Raw genomic sequence first — 15,849 nt, forward strand, 5'->3', positions numbered from 1 at the left:
AAATATATAAAAATTCACCTTGTTTTGGAATACATTACAGAACCAAGAATCTCATACTGAATAAATAAATAAATATATAAAAATTCACATTGTTTTGGAATACATTACAAAACCAAGAATCTCATACTGAATAAATAAATAAATAATACAACAGCAATTTATAAAGCTAATAACGGACGGCACACCATAAAGTAAATCTTTAAGATATTAACCCAAACTTAATCATAGCATGTTTATTCATACATGTTTTCATTAGCCTAAATTTAATAAAAATACAAAAGTATTGTTGTATTAAAAATAAATTTATTAATATATATATTTATTTTTAATATCAACACATTAAAATCATAAAAAATATTTAAAAAATTATTAACCTGATTTTTTTCAAAAAACATTTTTAAACAGCATTATCACATGGAGCCAAAGAAGAAAGGATATTAAAGTGCCTTAATTTGAGCGTTATTAAAGGAAGCAAGAAAGTGTCGTTATTAATAAATGAACTACAACGGCTCAACATGTAAAATGTAGCTTAACCCGCAGCAGAGATAAAACCGGAAGTGGAAACGGAGGTTAGTATAGTCATAAAAAAAAACAAGTCGGTGGAGAGCGCCCCTGAATTCAAACACGCATCTTACATCTTTTGCGCAGCAAAAGTCAAGACTTTCGGGATCTCGGTGGATCGTTGAATTTATAATAATAATTATTTATAAAATAATATTTTATTTATAATATATTAAAATAATATTTTTTAATGTTTTAAAAGTTATTTTTAATATTAGAATATTAAAAACAATTTTAAAATATTAAAAAATATTAAAAAATAAAAGTAAAGACTTTTAAGATCTAGGTAGTGGTAGTGATTGAAATTGTAACAATAATTATTTTTTAAAATAAATTTTTATTTATAATATATTAAAATAATATTTTTTTTAAAGTATTTTTAATATTAGTATATTAAAAATAATTTTAAAATACTAAAAAATATTAAAAAATAAAAATAAAAACTTTCATAGTTGTAGTTGAAATCATAATAATAATTATTTTTAATATTCACATATTAAAAACAATCCTAGAATGCTGAAAAATATTATTTTTTTAAAATTATTTTTAATATTCACATATTAAAAACAATCCTAAAATGCTGAAAAATATTATTTTTTTAAAATTATTTTTGAAACACACTCATACTCCGTTCAGCTCGCCTGGGATCATGCCATCGCCTCCGACCTCACCTTCGTCTACTTTTCAAGGCTCCATCTACATTTAAGCTGTTCTACTCTCTACTCCTCTAACCTTCACTCGAGATGGACTGGAATCAACCCTTAAACATTTTTTTATTTAAATTAAGATGCTCATAAAGTTTATTAGATGGAATCATTAAAGAAACTTGATTTTGTTTTATTTTTTTAATTACTTAGAAAACAATCCAGCAACAACGCAATAGCCAACCTTTAAAGGGCATGTGCACTAATACGTAAGCTATCTTCATTTATTTAGTTCTCGCTAATCACTAGCTAGGCTTTTGCTTTGCCCAAAAAACGGAAAACCTCCCCCTCTCCTTCTCTCTCTCTAGAACAAGCCAAGGGGCTGCCAGTTGTCAGTGAAAAATAATGAGTCCTACAGACAGCAGGGACTGGGGGAGTTACTGCTGATAAGGGAGAGAGAATGCGTCGGCTGTCACCTTTTGACCCTCGTCCCTCTTTAGGGTCCCCCCCTTCTCTGGGGCACCCCCGATATTCTTCTGCTACAGAACACCACACGTTATCATCGCAATATTGTCCAATCTAACCCCCGGTTGCCAGCCTCCAATAATTAGATGCGATCGTTTTTGATTTATTGCGGTTTTTATTAAAAGAAATAGTAAAAATAATTTTTTAAATTAAAACCAGTTTAAATTAAACAATTCAAGTTTAATTCGATTTTTTAGTTTAATTTAGTTTAATATTTTTGATTTGAATTTAATTTGTTTTTTTAATTTCAAGTTTATAAAACTAAATCAAGTAGAATCGGCTGATTTTTTTAAAATTATAATTAATTTAATTAATTTTTTACAATTTAATTTTTTTAATTTAATTAGTTTTATGAATTTTTTTTCACTCCTACCAATAATTCCACGTTAGGTGTCGAACGCCCGGACAAAAACCACATGCGCTCCAACTTTTAAAGGCCATTCGCGTCGTTTCATGCAAAGAACGTCTGCTTTGAGCATCAAAAACTGGGGGTAGGTTGCGATACTGCGAGGTGTTTGGCTTCGAGAAATTTAATTATTTTTTGGTTGTTCTAGATTGTTTAAAATATTTTAAAAATAAACCAATATCTATTATAATCCCAAACATCCATGCATCCTTATCGGGAAGTTAATCACGGAGAGCTTGATTCCGCCTGAAGTGAAGGCAACTGCCCAAAACGCTGCCGTTCTGATTAAAATAAATTAAACGACTTCCTTGATCCCTTCCCCTGATTTTGATGGTCGTAATTGCTTGCATGACAGAATAAAATCAATGGCAAGTGATTACCGGTTGGCATGATAATATGTCATTGAGAGGTGTCTGGGAGTAGGTTAAAATTTAAGGTTTTTTTTTTAAATAATTAATTTTTTAATTTTTTTAATATATTAACATTAAAAATAAATTTAAAAAGGAGCCACCATTATATATCCACATCCCATTAAATAATATTCGGTAGAGTGTGCAGCTTAGCTTCACTTTATTAATAAAAATGCTGAGAGGGAGATTTCACCTCAAACCTTCCACACTGTTTTTTTTTTGTTTTTTTTTATAGACATCACTTGCTTGTTTTTTCTTTTTAAAAAAAAACATCTGGTATTTTCCTTCTCTCTTCAATCTTCAGCGAAGAACTGCATCCTTTTTGTTTCTCTATCTTTGGAAGAGGGGTGTGGGGTGCATGATTTTCATTTGACCTGAATTCTTGCTTTCGACATAGATAAAGGCATAGCCGTTGTTCAAAAGGTACTTTTCTTTGCCGCTTATAATTTTTTCAACTATTTTACTCTCTCTTTTCCTCTGTTTTTCCCTCCTTATTACATGCTTTATGGGTAGCTGTAGCTGTAGTTTAAGGAGTAGTGAGAGAGAGAGAGAGAGAGAGAGAGTTGATTCACTCATTTCCGTGTCCCGCTCACATTGTTGAGTTGAGTTCAGTACTGTTTTTGCTTCCCTTTTTTTTCTGTGAGATTTGGGATTTGGGTTCTGCTTCCTCTTACTACATCTTCGCTCACCTTTTGAATCTCTCTTTTGTTGCTGTTCTTTTTAAAAAAACAAAGAAGGAAAGAAAGAAAGAAGACAGTTTCGTGAAGAAAGAAGGGGTTGATGGCTGGAGGAGGAAAGGCTGAGGAGCCACAACCACATCCACCAAAGGAGCAGCTTCCCAACATTTATTATTGCATTACGAGTCCACCTCCATGGCGTGAGTATTTGTTATCTCGTTCTTTTTTCTTCTTTTTCTTCAAGTATAATTTTGTTATCTCTGAACTGAATCTTGTTTTTACTTCAAAGTAGCTTTTTGTGCTTTCTTTATGGTATATACTCTTTCAAAAGCTCCAAAGAAACCTACTCTTTTCTTCTTTCAAGATTCCGCATACACTAACCCACCTTTCAAAAAAAAAAAAACACAAGGAAGAAAAAAACCCAACTACTTTTTTGATTAACTATATATTATCTGTTCATTTTATTTTTTGCAATTTCTATTTTAAGGAAATCTGTCCTTTTTTCTGTCTTTTTTCCCCCCCAAAAAATTAGATTTGGTATTTTTTTCTGTTTTTTGTCAGTGATCTTTTTTTTGTAACAGTGTTTGAAAACGGACCAAGTATTTTTGTGTTTGCTTTTTTTTATACATTGCTGAAATGGGTTTGCCTCCATTTGATTATTTCAAGATTGTGTGTTGCAGCGGAAGCTATCCTCCTTGGTTTCCAACATTACCTTGTGATGCTTGGAACTACTGTTCTCATCCCTTCTGCTCTCGTTCCCCAGATGGGAGGAGGAAATGTAAGGCTAGGGGGAAAAATCATTATGCAGATATTTCGTGTTTATCATTAACTGAGCATGGTGGTCGTATTGTTGTTTTTGTAGAAAGAGAAGGCGGAGGTGATCCAGACACTTCTCTTTGTTGCTGGTCTGAACACGTTGCTCCAGAGTTTGTTCGGCACTCGTTTGCCGGCTGTTATTGGAGGCTCTTACACCTTTGTCCCAACCACAATTTCAATTATCCTTGCTGGTCGATTTAGTGATGAACCAGATCCTGTTGAGGTTTTATCTCTTGCCATTTTCTGCTGTATAAAGTTGTCGTGGTTTGGAGTGTCAAGTGGCACCTTCCTATTAATGATATAGAAGAGCTAGTATTAATTCCCAGCTAAAATTTTTGCTGCCTATTTCAATGGTTCACGTCTGAAATAGATGGGGCAGGGGTGTATTATATACTTTAACCTGACCCTCCCACCACTATACTCGTACTGATAAATGTCCTGTTAGTAACTTCATGACGACTTTTAATGCCTACACAGAAATTTAAGAGGATTATGCGTGCAACACAAGGTGCTCTCATTGTTGCTTCAACTCTCCAGATTGTTCTAGGCTTCAGTGGCCTTTGGCGTAATGTCACCAGGTTAGTTCAGAACCAGAACTGATGCTTATATTTTAGCAGTGCTTGCACCCTGTGATCAATTGCATTTAATGATAAGAAGATATAATGATTGGTTAACATATAGAATCACCATCCATGTATTGCGAATCAACAGAACTTCTGATCAATGGAAAGCTCTGTCTTATCCTGTTGCTCATTTGCATCTTTATGCCATATTTAATGCTCACTTTGGCAGAGTCTTCTGCATCATAGTGGAGAATGCTATATGGTTGCTCCTTTTTTTTCCTGCAGGTTTTTAAGTCCACTGTCAGCTGTTCCTTTGGTAGCCCTCGTTGGTTTTGGGCTGTATGAGCTTGGGTTTCCTGGGGTAAGCTTCCATCTGCTTCATATTCATGCACATGCATATGATGTATAACCTAGTGACCAGTGGGTATTAAGTTTTACATTGAAATTTTTAGGTTGCCAAATGCGTGGAGATTGGCCTTCCAGAGCTCATCATTTTAGTATTTATTTCACAGGTATTTGTGCTGTGTTATGGATCCAGTTGTAGCTATTTTGATCACGCTGTGTTTTGTCATCTCTTGCTTTTGACTAATTATGACTTTATTACTAATATTTGTTGTTAGGATGAATAGTTAATTGTCACTGTTTGTTTTGCAGTACATGCCCCATTTGATGAAGTCAGGAAGACATGTCTTTGATCGTTTTGCTGTCATATTCGCAATAGTGATTGTATGGATTTATGCTCATCTGCTTACAGTGGGTGGAGCTTATAATGATGCACCACCAAGGACACAAATAACTTGCCGTACTGATCGTGCTGGACTTATAAATGGTTCTCCATGGTTAGTCACTGCATCTTAAAACAGATGCATGATTTAGCGTTTACTTCTTGGCCTATCCTTTATATGGGGGATCTTTTTTTTCCTGGTTTACAGGGGAATGATTCGAACTTGAGCCACCTAGGAAATCAACCATGTCTTGCACTGCTGGACCATATCCAGTGGTGCTATAGGTGGATCTTTACTTGTCATTATTTCTTCTTTCTACCTATAGGCATGGCTCATGATTACCTGGTAATCCCGTTACAATGGTCCTTTCTATTGACTGTAAATCCCTGTCGGTTTGTTAATTTAGGTACTCTGCCGCATAAAGAGTAAAACCAGTATAGGAAGAGGTTGAACACTGGACTTTTACCAATTCATTTTATCCAAGGAGAAAATCAAAGTGTGGATTAAATGCTCTTTTTACACGTTTCCTCTGTTGATGAACTTGGTTGCTATGTCTGAACATGGACAAGCTGATTTTGAAAGGCAAGAGTTAGATGGTCCATAGTTGGAGACTGCTTAGATGAATTAGTAGTCATAATCCAATTGGGAAGTGCTTGTGATGCAATTATCTAATTCGGATTTAAATAAACATGACAAAATTCATCTTAACCGTATTCATTCCTTGCACATTTCATTGAATCAGCCGGGTAATTTGGGTTATAATTGGTATTAGTTGATGAAGAGTTTGATTAAAGCTTAATTTTGCTTTAATGTAGTATAATGTACTTTTTCATGACTTAGCATTGTGGGATGGCATCAAGTGTTCCTTATTGGAGTTATGGGTTTGCAGGATAAGAGTTCCATATCCCTTTCAATGGGGAGCACCTTCATTTGATGCTGGTGAAGCTTTTGCCATGATGATGGCATCCTTTGTTGCTCTTGTAGAGGTTTGCATTCTTCCATTCATACATTCACTTATACCTCATGCATATCCCCTATGCTATTGCCCTAAACTAAGAATCAAAGTGCATCACACAATAACATCACAACTGTTGTTAGTTTGCTGATATTATTTTTCCATTCATTGATATTCTATTTTAATGATAAGTCATTGTAAATGCCTATCCCATACTAGTGATACTGATACAATAATAAATCATTTGATTGTTGTAATGTGGATGAGCTGACAAATAATAGTTTCCAGAGATTGATAGAAGTTCTTTTTGGAAACTACAATTTTCATAATTTCAATGTTTTTAATTGATTTTGTTCGTTTCTGGTTTTTCTTTTTTGCCATGTGATGCAGTTCAAGCATTCATTCTGTGGATTATACATTTTACTTGACTATGTTATTTAATCTTGTAAGTTAACTGAATTACTTTTCATGAATAAGCAGTCCACTGGCGCATTTATTGCTGTATCAAGGTATGCAAGCGCAACTCCTATGCCACCTTCTGTTCTTAGCCGTGGTGTTGGCTGGCAGGTAATAAAATAATTGGTTTCTTTGTAATTGAAACAGCATGCTTAAGTTTTTAAGTTTCGAATGGTTGTTTTTATGTCTATGATATTGTGTGAATGCTTGTCCTTTTCATGCTTTGCTGCAGCATGCATCAAATATGCACTTCAGTGTATAGACTTACTGTTGTGTAGCTGAACATTTTATTTGATCCGAAAAGTAGATAACTTTTCATTTTCAAGCTTTTGAAAGATCAAAAACCCCCCATGTCCCTCCCAACCTACGATTCCTTTCGTGACAGCAAGACAGACCTTTTCAATTCCAAGATTTGTTTGAAAAGTGTTATACCTAGCCACTATTATGTGCAGTCGCGGGCACATGCACTAAAATTGTGTTGTGTGCAGGATGGAAAGAATGGAGGTGAAATATTAACACATCAAGTTTTAAGGGTGTAAAGAGTGTTAGGTTGTGTTGTTTTATGAGTGCTTGATAAGAGTCTTGTAAAATTATGAGTGTCAGTTGGCCCAATAAGAGTTAAATCAAAATTTGAAATATAAATAATTTCAAAGAAATATATATCAGGGGGTAATGCAAAGTGTATGGAGAAGACAGGTCACGGGTGCTAGCTTCAAGAAGGATAAAATGTAAGAGACATCTCCCCCCCTTGAAAAGCTTTTACCTCTCCCTCTTGAAGATTAACATTAAATCCCCAAAATGTGTTAATTGGTAACCCCTTTAACAATTCTCTCTACTCTTCCAAACCCAAGAAAGTAAAAGCCCCTAGGGTAATTTTCACCACCTTTACACTCCCTAGCAAATCTATCCTAAATAAGAACATGAAAATGATATTGATATATGGAACTTTTAGCTGTATATTGTAGTGATTACTATATTTTTGAAGCATAAAGAACAACTATAGTTGTTCTGGCTGTGAAACCAGAATTTCATTGTCCTTCCTGGGAGTTGGACAAGCAAATTCCTGGAACTTTGATTTTCACACGAGCCAATTGTCATTCAAAAGCATGTCTTTTCTGCACGCAATTGATCTTCACATTGGCGAGTTATAATTCTGATGGATTCAGTTTTTCACCTGTTATTTTAACATTTTAATTCTACATCAGGGAGTCGCCATTTTGCTTTCTGGACTGTTTGGAACTGGAAATGGATCTTCAGTATCTGTGTAAGATTCACCAGGAAAGCATGCATGAGCTTTTATCAATTTAGATAAAGTAACCTCAAAATTGACTTGAGCTTTACCTGTGCAGAGAGAATGCTGGTCTCTTGGCCTTAACTCGAGTTGGCAGCCGAAGGGTTGTCCAGATATCTGCAGGATTCATGATTTTCTTCTCCGTTCTTGGTAAGTCAATATGAGTTTGTTGAATGCCTTTTGTATTGATGTATGATTCATTTTGGTTGGTATACCATTCCTAACTTACATTGTTCGACTTTGCATTGATGTGTAGGAAAATTTGGGGCAGTCTTTGCTTCAATTCCATCACCTATTATTGCTGGTTTATATTGCCTTTTCTTTGCTTACGTGGGTACGTATATCTTGATATTTTGATGTGAATCTCTGATATATAGTCATTGGTCTTGAAAATGATTTGTCCTTTTCACCATGGATTTCCAGGTGCTGGTGGTCTTAGCTTTCTTCAGTTCTGTAATCTCAACAGCTTCCGAACAAAGTTCATATTAGGCTTTTCTATTTTCATGGGATTATCCGTGCCACAGTACTTTAATGAGTACACTGCAATTAAGGGCTTTGGTCCGGTCAACACAAGTGGAAGATGGGTATGAATGAAAATTTTCAACCCCTGATCTGTCTAGCTTTTGTGAAAACCTTGCCAGTGGCTGATAAGCATTTTGTGTTTTTTTCCTTCTTAATTGGCAGTTCAACGATATTATAAACGTTCCTTTCTCATCAGAAGCATTTGTGGCGGGCTGCTTGGCCTATTTCCTGGACAATACGCTACATAAAAAAGATAGTTCAATAAGGAAAGATAGGGGTAAGCACTGGTGGGCCAAATTCAAATCATTCAAGGGTGATACAAGGAGTGAGGAATTCTATTCCCTGCCCTTTAATCTAAACAAATATTTTCCATCCGTGTAATTCAATCAGCATTAATAATGAGCTGGTCCTGCTCAAATGTGTTCTCGATAGCTCTTTGTGGGATAAAAAATTGCATGCTCTCATTGTTCCTTTGTTGTGAATCTTATCACACGCTATATAGCAGTATAAGTTAGTCTCATCTTTCATAGAATGACTTGAAATCATTCAATTGAATTTGTTTTCTTTGTAAAAATCCTATGGATGAAGTGGGACTTGGAAGTAGCAATGAATCAGAGTTTTTATTACCTCTAGTTTCTTCTTCTCTGTTCTGTAATTGCTTTTTATAGACACTGGAGCTCTGATTGCATGTACCTGGCTCATGGCCATTGAAATCAGCTGTTTCCTAGATTTTAACATATTTCATCTGAGTATTGATTGTCCGATTTCATGTGATCAAGTGAAACTGGATTGAGTCGCCGGCGATCAACTGCAATGGTTCTTAAAGTGTTCGAATAGAATAGAGGCTGTGTGATCTGGGTTAGGTCATGCATTTGGGTTCGGGTCTGGAACCAAATTAAAGACAATAAGACGGGGCTAGAATTACCATGACACGCGTACAAAAGCCGCTAGCTGAAAATTTTCAGCTAGTTAAAACACTATTTATTCACCCTCTGCAAGTGCAAATGTGTGAAAATCCACGGTATTCAAAGTCTATCCTGTGCCATTCCCATTTGCTCCATGCCTGTGTTTCTGGGCTGCTGGCTCTTTAATATCCTATCATTTATCAAATGAAAGAAGGAAGGTCAAGGACGGTGATTTGTATCACACAAGTTTGAGTACGGTGACAGGGCAGCTACTCTGCTTTCTCTTTAAAGTCTATCGGACCCCATGATAACGACAGAACAACTGCATGCAGGGCGTACGAAAGGCTTATAGTATGAAAGAAGGAAGAATAGGGTAGGCGAATCCAATGAAAATAGACTTGGACAGAAGAGGATATTGCAGCAAAAACAGTAAGAAGGATGCTTTCTTTTATCGATGCTGGGGGGCACTCTGCACATATTACTACTTTTTAACTTCCAAGACGATGCAAAAAGCGAGGAGAGAAAAGGCCAAGGTGAGGAAGCAAAGTTGCATTGAAGCTGGTGCTGATTCTTCAAAAAGCAGATGCTTTATTTGGCAGTAAAGGCCACACCAAGTAGATGATGATTACAAGATCATCTTGCTATCACTTTACAGGTCAACCGGGAATTCTTGGAAAAATCAATCTCCATCACCTTCAGCCTAGTGGTCTAACTCTTGGATTTATCTTAGATCTGAGATCAACCCCACTTGATTTATGGGACCTTAAATGCAAAAACCCTTGTTTAACAAGATCTTGGCAACAAGATTATTGTCGTCCAAGGCATATGTTAATACTGTAGCTCAAGCTGAACGGTTCAATTAACTGAGAGAATTCTCTCCTGGTTTTTACTTCCTTTTCATTTTCTTATTTACCTTACCTCTTGGTTTTGTGTCATAGAACTTCACTTGAAAGAAACAAAAACCATCCACTAACAAGAACCCTAAAAACAGCCTGTATGTTGCTTGGTGGGAGGGGGGGAGGGAGGGAGTCAAATGAGGCCTAGTTTGAATATATCTCATAAATGCCATGGTATTGACATTAGGGCCCTACAGAACTGATATCCCTTATTTCATACCCTTTTCATTTCTTGAAAAGGAGGAGGAGTTCGATGCCACCCGCTCAATCAAAGCATTAAAATATAGGAAGGTACAAAAGCATGACTTTTCCATATTATATACACGAGGCTGTTCAGATTCTGTAAAAACGAAGTTAAGATATTAAATACTGATGATGTGTTTGGGAGTTGGTTGAATTGTATTTTTAAAAAAGGTTAAATTTTTTTAAATTAATTTTTATAATATTTTTGAATTATTTTGATGCACTAATATAAAATTTTAATTTTAAAAAATAAAAAAAATATTATTTTGATGTATTTTTGAATAAAAAATACTTTAAAAAATAATTTCTATAAAATTATTTAACTAATTTCCAAGTGTCATGAGCACCCGATTTTTATATTGATCAAAGTGTAAAAGACATTTCCTATAGCCAACAGAGAATGTTATCTGGCTTCTTCATATTGCAATTATTATTATTTTTAAAAAAAATGGAAGAACACCTGGGTACATTCATGGACAGGCTAAAAAACAAAAAAGGAATATAGCAGATGAGAAGATGTTGTCTGCCAATTAATGTATTAGTAATGAATAATTAGTTGAAAACCCGCACGGCATCTTACAAGCAAGTTTGGAAGTTCTTCAACTCACCAACCCCAATAATTAACACTTTAAGAAACGAAAAGGAACACAGCAAGAACTGTGAAAAGGGTACTGAAAAAGTGAGAAATGGTAAGGAAAAAACCAGATTTATTCGATCAGTCTTTGTGATATATAATTATGTATTCAACTTAGTTTAATCATTAAGTTCTTGGTGAAATGAGATTGAGAATGAGTGACCAGATGACTTTTTCAGTTTCCAGATTTTTTTTCAGGACAGAAGATCTCACAGCCTAGTGAAATCAGTATGATCCATTGTTTTGTTCCCAATTTCAGGAACCAAGCGTGGATCTTCATCATGCACCCTTGAGAGAATTGTGATATTGTTGGAGTAACTATAAGAAATGGGAAACCATTTGTCATTGTGTACAGATAGGGTTAGCACAAAAACTTTACAATCATGTATGAATTGTTTGTTTTCAAGATAACAATATATATTTGTATTTAATTTGCATGTCAAAGTATTATTGTTGTCGAAATTATTCCATGTTAGATTAAAACTTTGAACTCGTTACATGCAAACCAGACTTGAAAATGTTAAAAATCTTTATTATGTAATGAAGTATTTATAAAATATGATTTGACATCATAGAATGATTTTTATCATTCTAAAATATTTTATTATTATGTTTTCATGTGAAAAATATATCATAAAAAATTATTTCATCATATATTTTGATGTTTTTACTTAAATGAAGAATATGATACTTATTAGCGCTTTTGCGTCATAAAAATATTTTATTGTCTACTTGTAAGTATAAATCTTATCACATTGGTTTTTACATTAGCTAAGATAACAAACTTGTCATTAAAAAAAAAATGTGCTCAATATTTTTCTTGTTCTTGCAACAACTTTTTTTTCTCTTAAAATCATCAATATAATCATTTATGACACCTTGAAATACACTTGGGGAAACAAAATTTCTTCACTTATTTTTTGTTTGCATGTAACAACTAGTTTTGATATTTTTCAATAAATATTCAATTAATTTTCATGTAAGATCTCTCCCTCTATAACTTTCACTTCTACTCTTTTACAATCTTACATATTTGATTCTTTGATATTTAGCATTTTAAAAGCTTTGATTATTCTCTTATTCTCTTGATAAAGCTTTAAACCTTTATTAAATCAAATCAATCTTTCACCTTTATGAGTTAAATTACATTCCCATAAAGAATTAGCTTTAATCGTGCTTATCTTTTCTTGGTTAAAGTGTGATTATTCTTTTGTGAGAGATAAACCAATATAAAAGTGTAAGTAATATTTGAAGCCACTAGGGTAACTTTGGTTAAGAGGCATTGAGTGACAAGTTTAATCTTTTCTTTGAAAAACATTATGATATGTTTGATCCTTAGCTCATAAAAAAAGGATTTAATCTTGATCATGTAAAAAAATTATGATAGGTTTCATCCTTAGCTCGCAAAAGGACTAAGTTCAATCTTGAGTTTGAAAAAAAATTGTGTAATCAATTTGGTCTCACTCATTAAAAAAATAATGTGTGATAGTGGATATTTGAACAAAGATTTAAAGAGAAGAATATGTGATCATCCTAACCACTATGAAAAATTCGAGTGTCTTCCTCTCTCTTTATCTTTTTAATTGGTGTATCTTGTAATTAATTGTTGATTTTAGCATTGCTAAAGAGCTTATGATTAATTTTGGTTATCTTGGCTTAAATGGAGATTAATCTTTAAAGTGCTAGAATTTTTTATAAAGCCATAATTCACCCCCACCTAGGCTTTTTAAGTCTTTCAATTGATATTAGAGCTTGTACTCCTTGTTAAAGGTTTAATCACCTATGAAAAAAGATCATGACACATGAGGATCAATGTTATTAAAAAGTTAAGACGCAAACTTTTCTTGAATCTATTGATATTGAATTACAGGTTATTGTTGATAATGGATATACTCAAACGACAATGATAAATTTGGATGGATAAGTGATTTCTAATTCTGTAAGTGAATGAGATGACAAACAAAAGAAAATGCATAGTTATAATGTTAAGGCCATGAATGCATTTTTGTATGCTCTTGATAATGTAGTTTACTAGAGTGAAGAATTGTAAAATGACTTTTGAAATTTGAAGACTTTTGAAAGTTACCCATTAGGGTACAAGTGAAAGACTCTAAATTGATAATTCTTAATAAATACTATAAGAGAATTCATAAATGCACACTAGATTCATTATATTAATTAGTGAACTAGTTAGGGTAGGAAAAAATCACCAATAAAGAAATGGTTGGTAAAGTTTTGAGATTTTTATTTAGAGTTTGGAAAACCAAGGTCATGGCCATTTAGAAGGCTAATAATCTAAAGACTTTTGATTTTGATGAGTTCATTAGATTCTTAATTGCACATGAAGAAAACATAGAGGAGCCTGAGGTTTATAATAGTAATATCAAGAAGAAGACCTGGCTCTAATATCAGTAAATGACAATAAAAATATAAATGGATATAATGGTTACGATGATAATAATGAGATAGTCATGATGACTATACAATTCACCAAATTTTTTAGGTATAGAAAATAAAATACAAATTGGAGTAATTTTAGAAGAGAAAAAAATGATAAGGGAGTGTCAAGCAATATAGATGCTATCATTTACTGTGAATAAAAAAAGTCATGTCATATGAAGTATGATTGCCTAAATGTAAAAAACAAATCAAAATTTAAAAAAAATAAAAAAAGACATCGACTTGGGACAATGAAAATGATAGTACAATCTCTTAAGATGATGATGATGGCTCAAAATTGAAAGAAATAGCCAACTTATGCTTGATGGCTAATATCAACATCACCAAAAAAGAGATATACTTGATGACTAATGACATCTTCAACATCAATAAGATAAATGAACTTGAACCTTAAATTACTTTTGATGGATTATAAAATGCAATTGGAGAATTATTTTATGATTATTTGAAATCATGTAAGAAAAAATATTATTACATAATAAACTTGATGTTATTTCAAAAGTTGTTGACGTTGTGAAAAAACAAAAGGATGCCTTGTTAACAATGAATATAGTTTAAAAAGGCAATTGGATTCTTTGAAAAATGCATCTAATTCATTCATTTCCAATGAATAATTAGTTATTGATTTAAATTCTACCTTGACTAGATTTATAAAAGGAAAAAAGAACCTAGATAGATTATAGGTAATCAAAGATGTGTTTTTTTAGAAAAATTGTATAGGTTATAAACAAAATAGAAATGAAAAAAATTACTCAAACTTTTTTATTAAAGCATAAACTTCTTCAAGCATATGTAATTCTTATGAAAAAAAATGATTTTCATGAAAAGCATTGCATGCACAAGAAGATCTTAACTAAAACTAAACATGTTTAGGTGCAAAAAAAAATACATTTACTAACCAAAGTGGATCCATGAGATTATGGATACCAAAATCACCATGTTGAGATTTTTCCTTGTAGAAAAATAAAGACAAGTGATATTTAAATAACAAAAGTTCAAGATATATGATGGGTGATAAATTCAAATTCACTTTCTTCAAAGAAAAGAATGTTAGATATGTGACATTCAGAGACGATTCCAAGAGAAAGGTAAAAGGTATCGGAAATATTAAAAATTACCCTATTATCAAGCGTGTTTTATTTTTAAAGTATGACTTGTTAAGCACTAGTGAATTATATGATAAGGACAATGAAGTTATTTTTAAATCTTTATATTTTTTGGTTATTTGTATTATTGAAAATAAAATAATCTTTATAGGAAAAAGACTTGAAAACACTTATAAAATTGATTTAAGAGAAATTGACAATAATGTTAAATGTTTTAGTGCTTTGGTGGATTCATCTTATATTTGGCATAGAAGACTTGAACATGTCGATATATAATTAATTCAAAAGTTATCCAAGATAGAGCTTATGAGCGGATTTCTACAACTTGAGTGCAAAAAGAAAGTGATTTATAATGCTTGCCAATATGAAAATGAAGTCAAAGCTCCTTCAAAGCCAATAATAAAATCTCTGTAGATTGAGCACCACTATTACTTCATATAGATCTTTATGGTCCTATGCGTGTTTCAAATCTTGGTAGTAAGAGATATGTATTTGTCGTTATAGATGACTATACTAGGACTATATGGATTTTATTTGTTGCACATAAAGATGAAGCATTTGAAGCATTTTTAAAATCTTGTAAAAGAACTCAAAATGAAAAAAAAAAGGGTTGCTTGATTTCTAAAATTAGAAGTGATTATGATTGAGAATTTGATAACTTTTCTTATAAGAATCTTTATGATGAAAATGGTTTTAAATATGTATTATTAACTCTTAGAATATCATAATAACATGGTGTTGTTGAAAGAAAAAACTACCATTTTTTAAGAAATAAGAAGAACCCTGCTTAATGATTATAGTTTGCCTTAATATTTTCAAGTGGAAACCATAAATAATTTTTGTTATATTTCAAACCAAGTTTTTCTTAGATCAATTCTATATAAAACTCTTGATGAACTTTAATTTGAAAGAAAACCCAACATTTTATATTTTTAAGTGTTTGAATTAAAATGTTTTATTTTAAATATCAAAGATAATTTGGGAAAATTTAATTCTAAATCCAATGACAACATCTTTCTTGGTTACTCTTCTACTAGTAAAACATATAAAACAT

The 15,849-nt window shown here is 32.6% G+C and overlaps 1 protein-coding gene across 5 annotated transcripts; it reads left to right on the forward strand.

The window, feature by feature from the left end:
* The first annotated feature begins 2,781 nt into the window (after positions 1-2,781).
* LOC105139563 (nucleobase-ascorbate transporter 6-like) lies at positions 2,782-9,177 on the forward strand. Of its 5 annotated transcripts, none has more exons than XM_011046042.1 (15): positions 2,782-2,969; positions 3,273-3,423; positions 3,904-4,001; positions 4,086-4,262; positions 4,517-4,617; positions 4,888-4,963; positions 5,055-5,114; positions 5,257-5,441; positions 6,217-6,313; positions 6,763-6,849; positions 7,944-8,002; positions 8,088-8,179; positions 8,286-8,363; positions 8,453-8,613; positions 8,714-9,177. In XM_011046042.1, the coding sequence occupies exons 2-15, from the start codon at positions 3,327-3,329 to the stop codon at positions 8,930-8,932; spliced, it is 1,587 nt and encodes a 528-aa protein (XP_011044344.1). In that variant the 5' UTR covers positions 2,782-2,969; positions 3,273-3,326; the 3' UTR covers positions 8,933-9,177. The 5 variants fall into 5 exon arrangements, with proteins under 5 accessions (XP_011044344.1, XP_011044345.1, XP_011044343.1 ...); XM_011046043.1 differs by having other exon boundaries at positions 3,277-3,423; XM_011046041.1 differs by having other exon boundaries at positions 3,281-3,423.
* Positions 9,178-15,849: the final 6,672 nt, after the last annotated feature.

Source organism: Populus euphratica, unplaced genomic scaffold (assembly GCF_000495115.2).
Source record: "Populus euphratica unplaced genomic scaffold, PopEup_1.0 scaffold212.1, whole genome shotgun sequence".
NCBI classification, from domain to species: Eukaryota; Viridiplantae; Streptophyta; class Magnoliopsida; order Malpighiales; family Salicaceae; genus Populus; species Populus euphratica.

Coding starts and splice junctions, on each gene's coding strand:
- LOC105139563 (XM_011046042.1), top strand. CDS start 3,327: ATGGCTGGAGGAGGAAAGGCTGAGGAGCCACAACCACATCCACCAAAG. Junction 6,850..7,943: donor GCCGTGGTGTTGGCTGGCAG/GTAATAAAATAA, acceptor ATTCTACATCAG/GGAGTCGCCATTTTGCTTTC. Junction 8,180..8,285: donor GATTTTCTTCTCCGTTCTTG/GTAAGTCAATAT, acceptor ATTGATGTGTAG/GAAAATTTGGGGCAGTCTTT.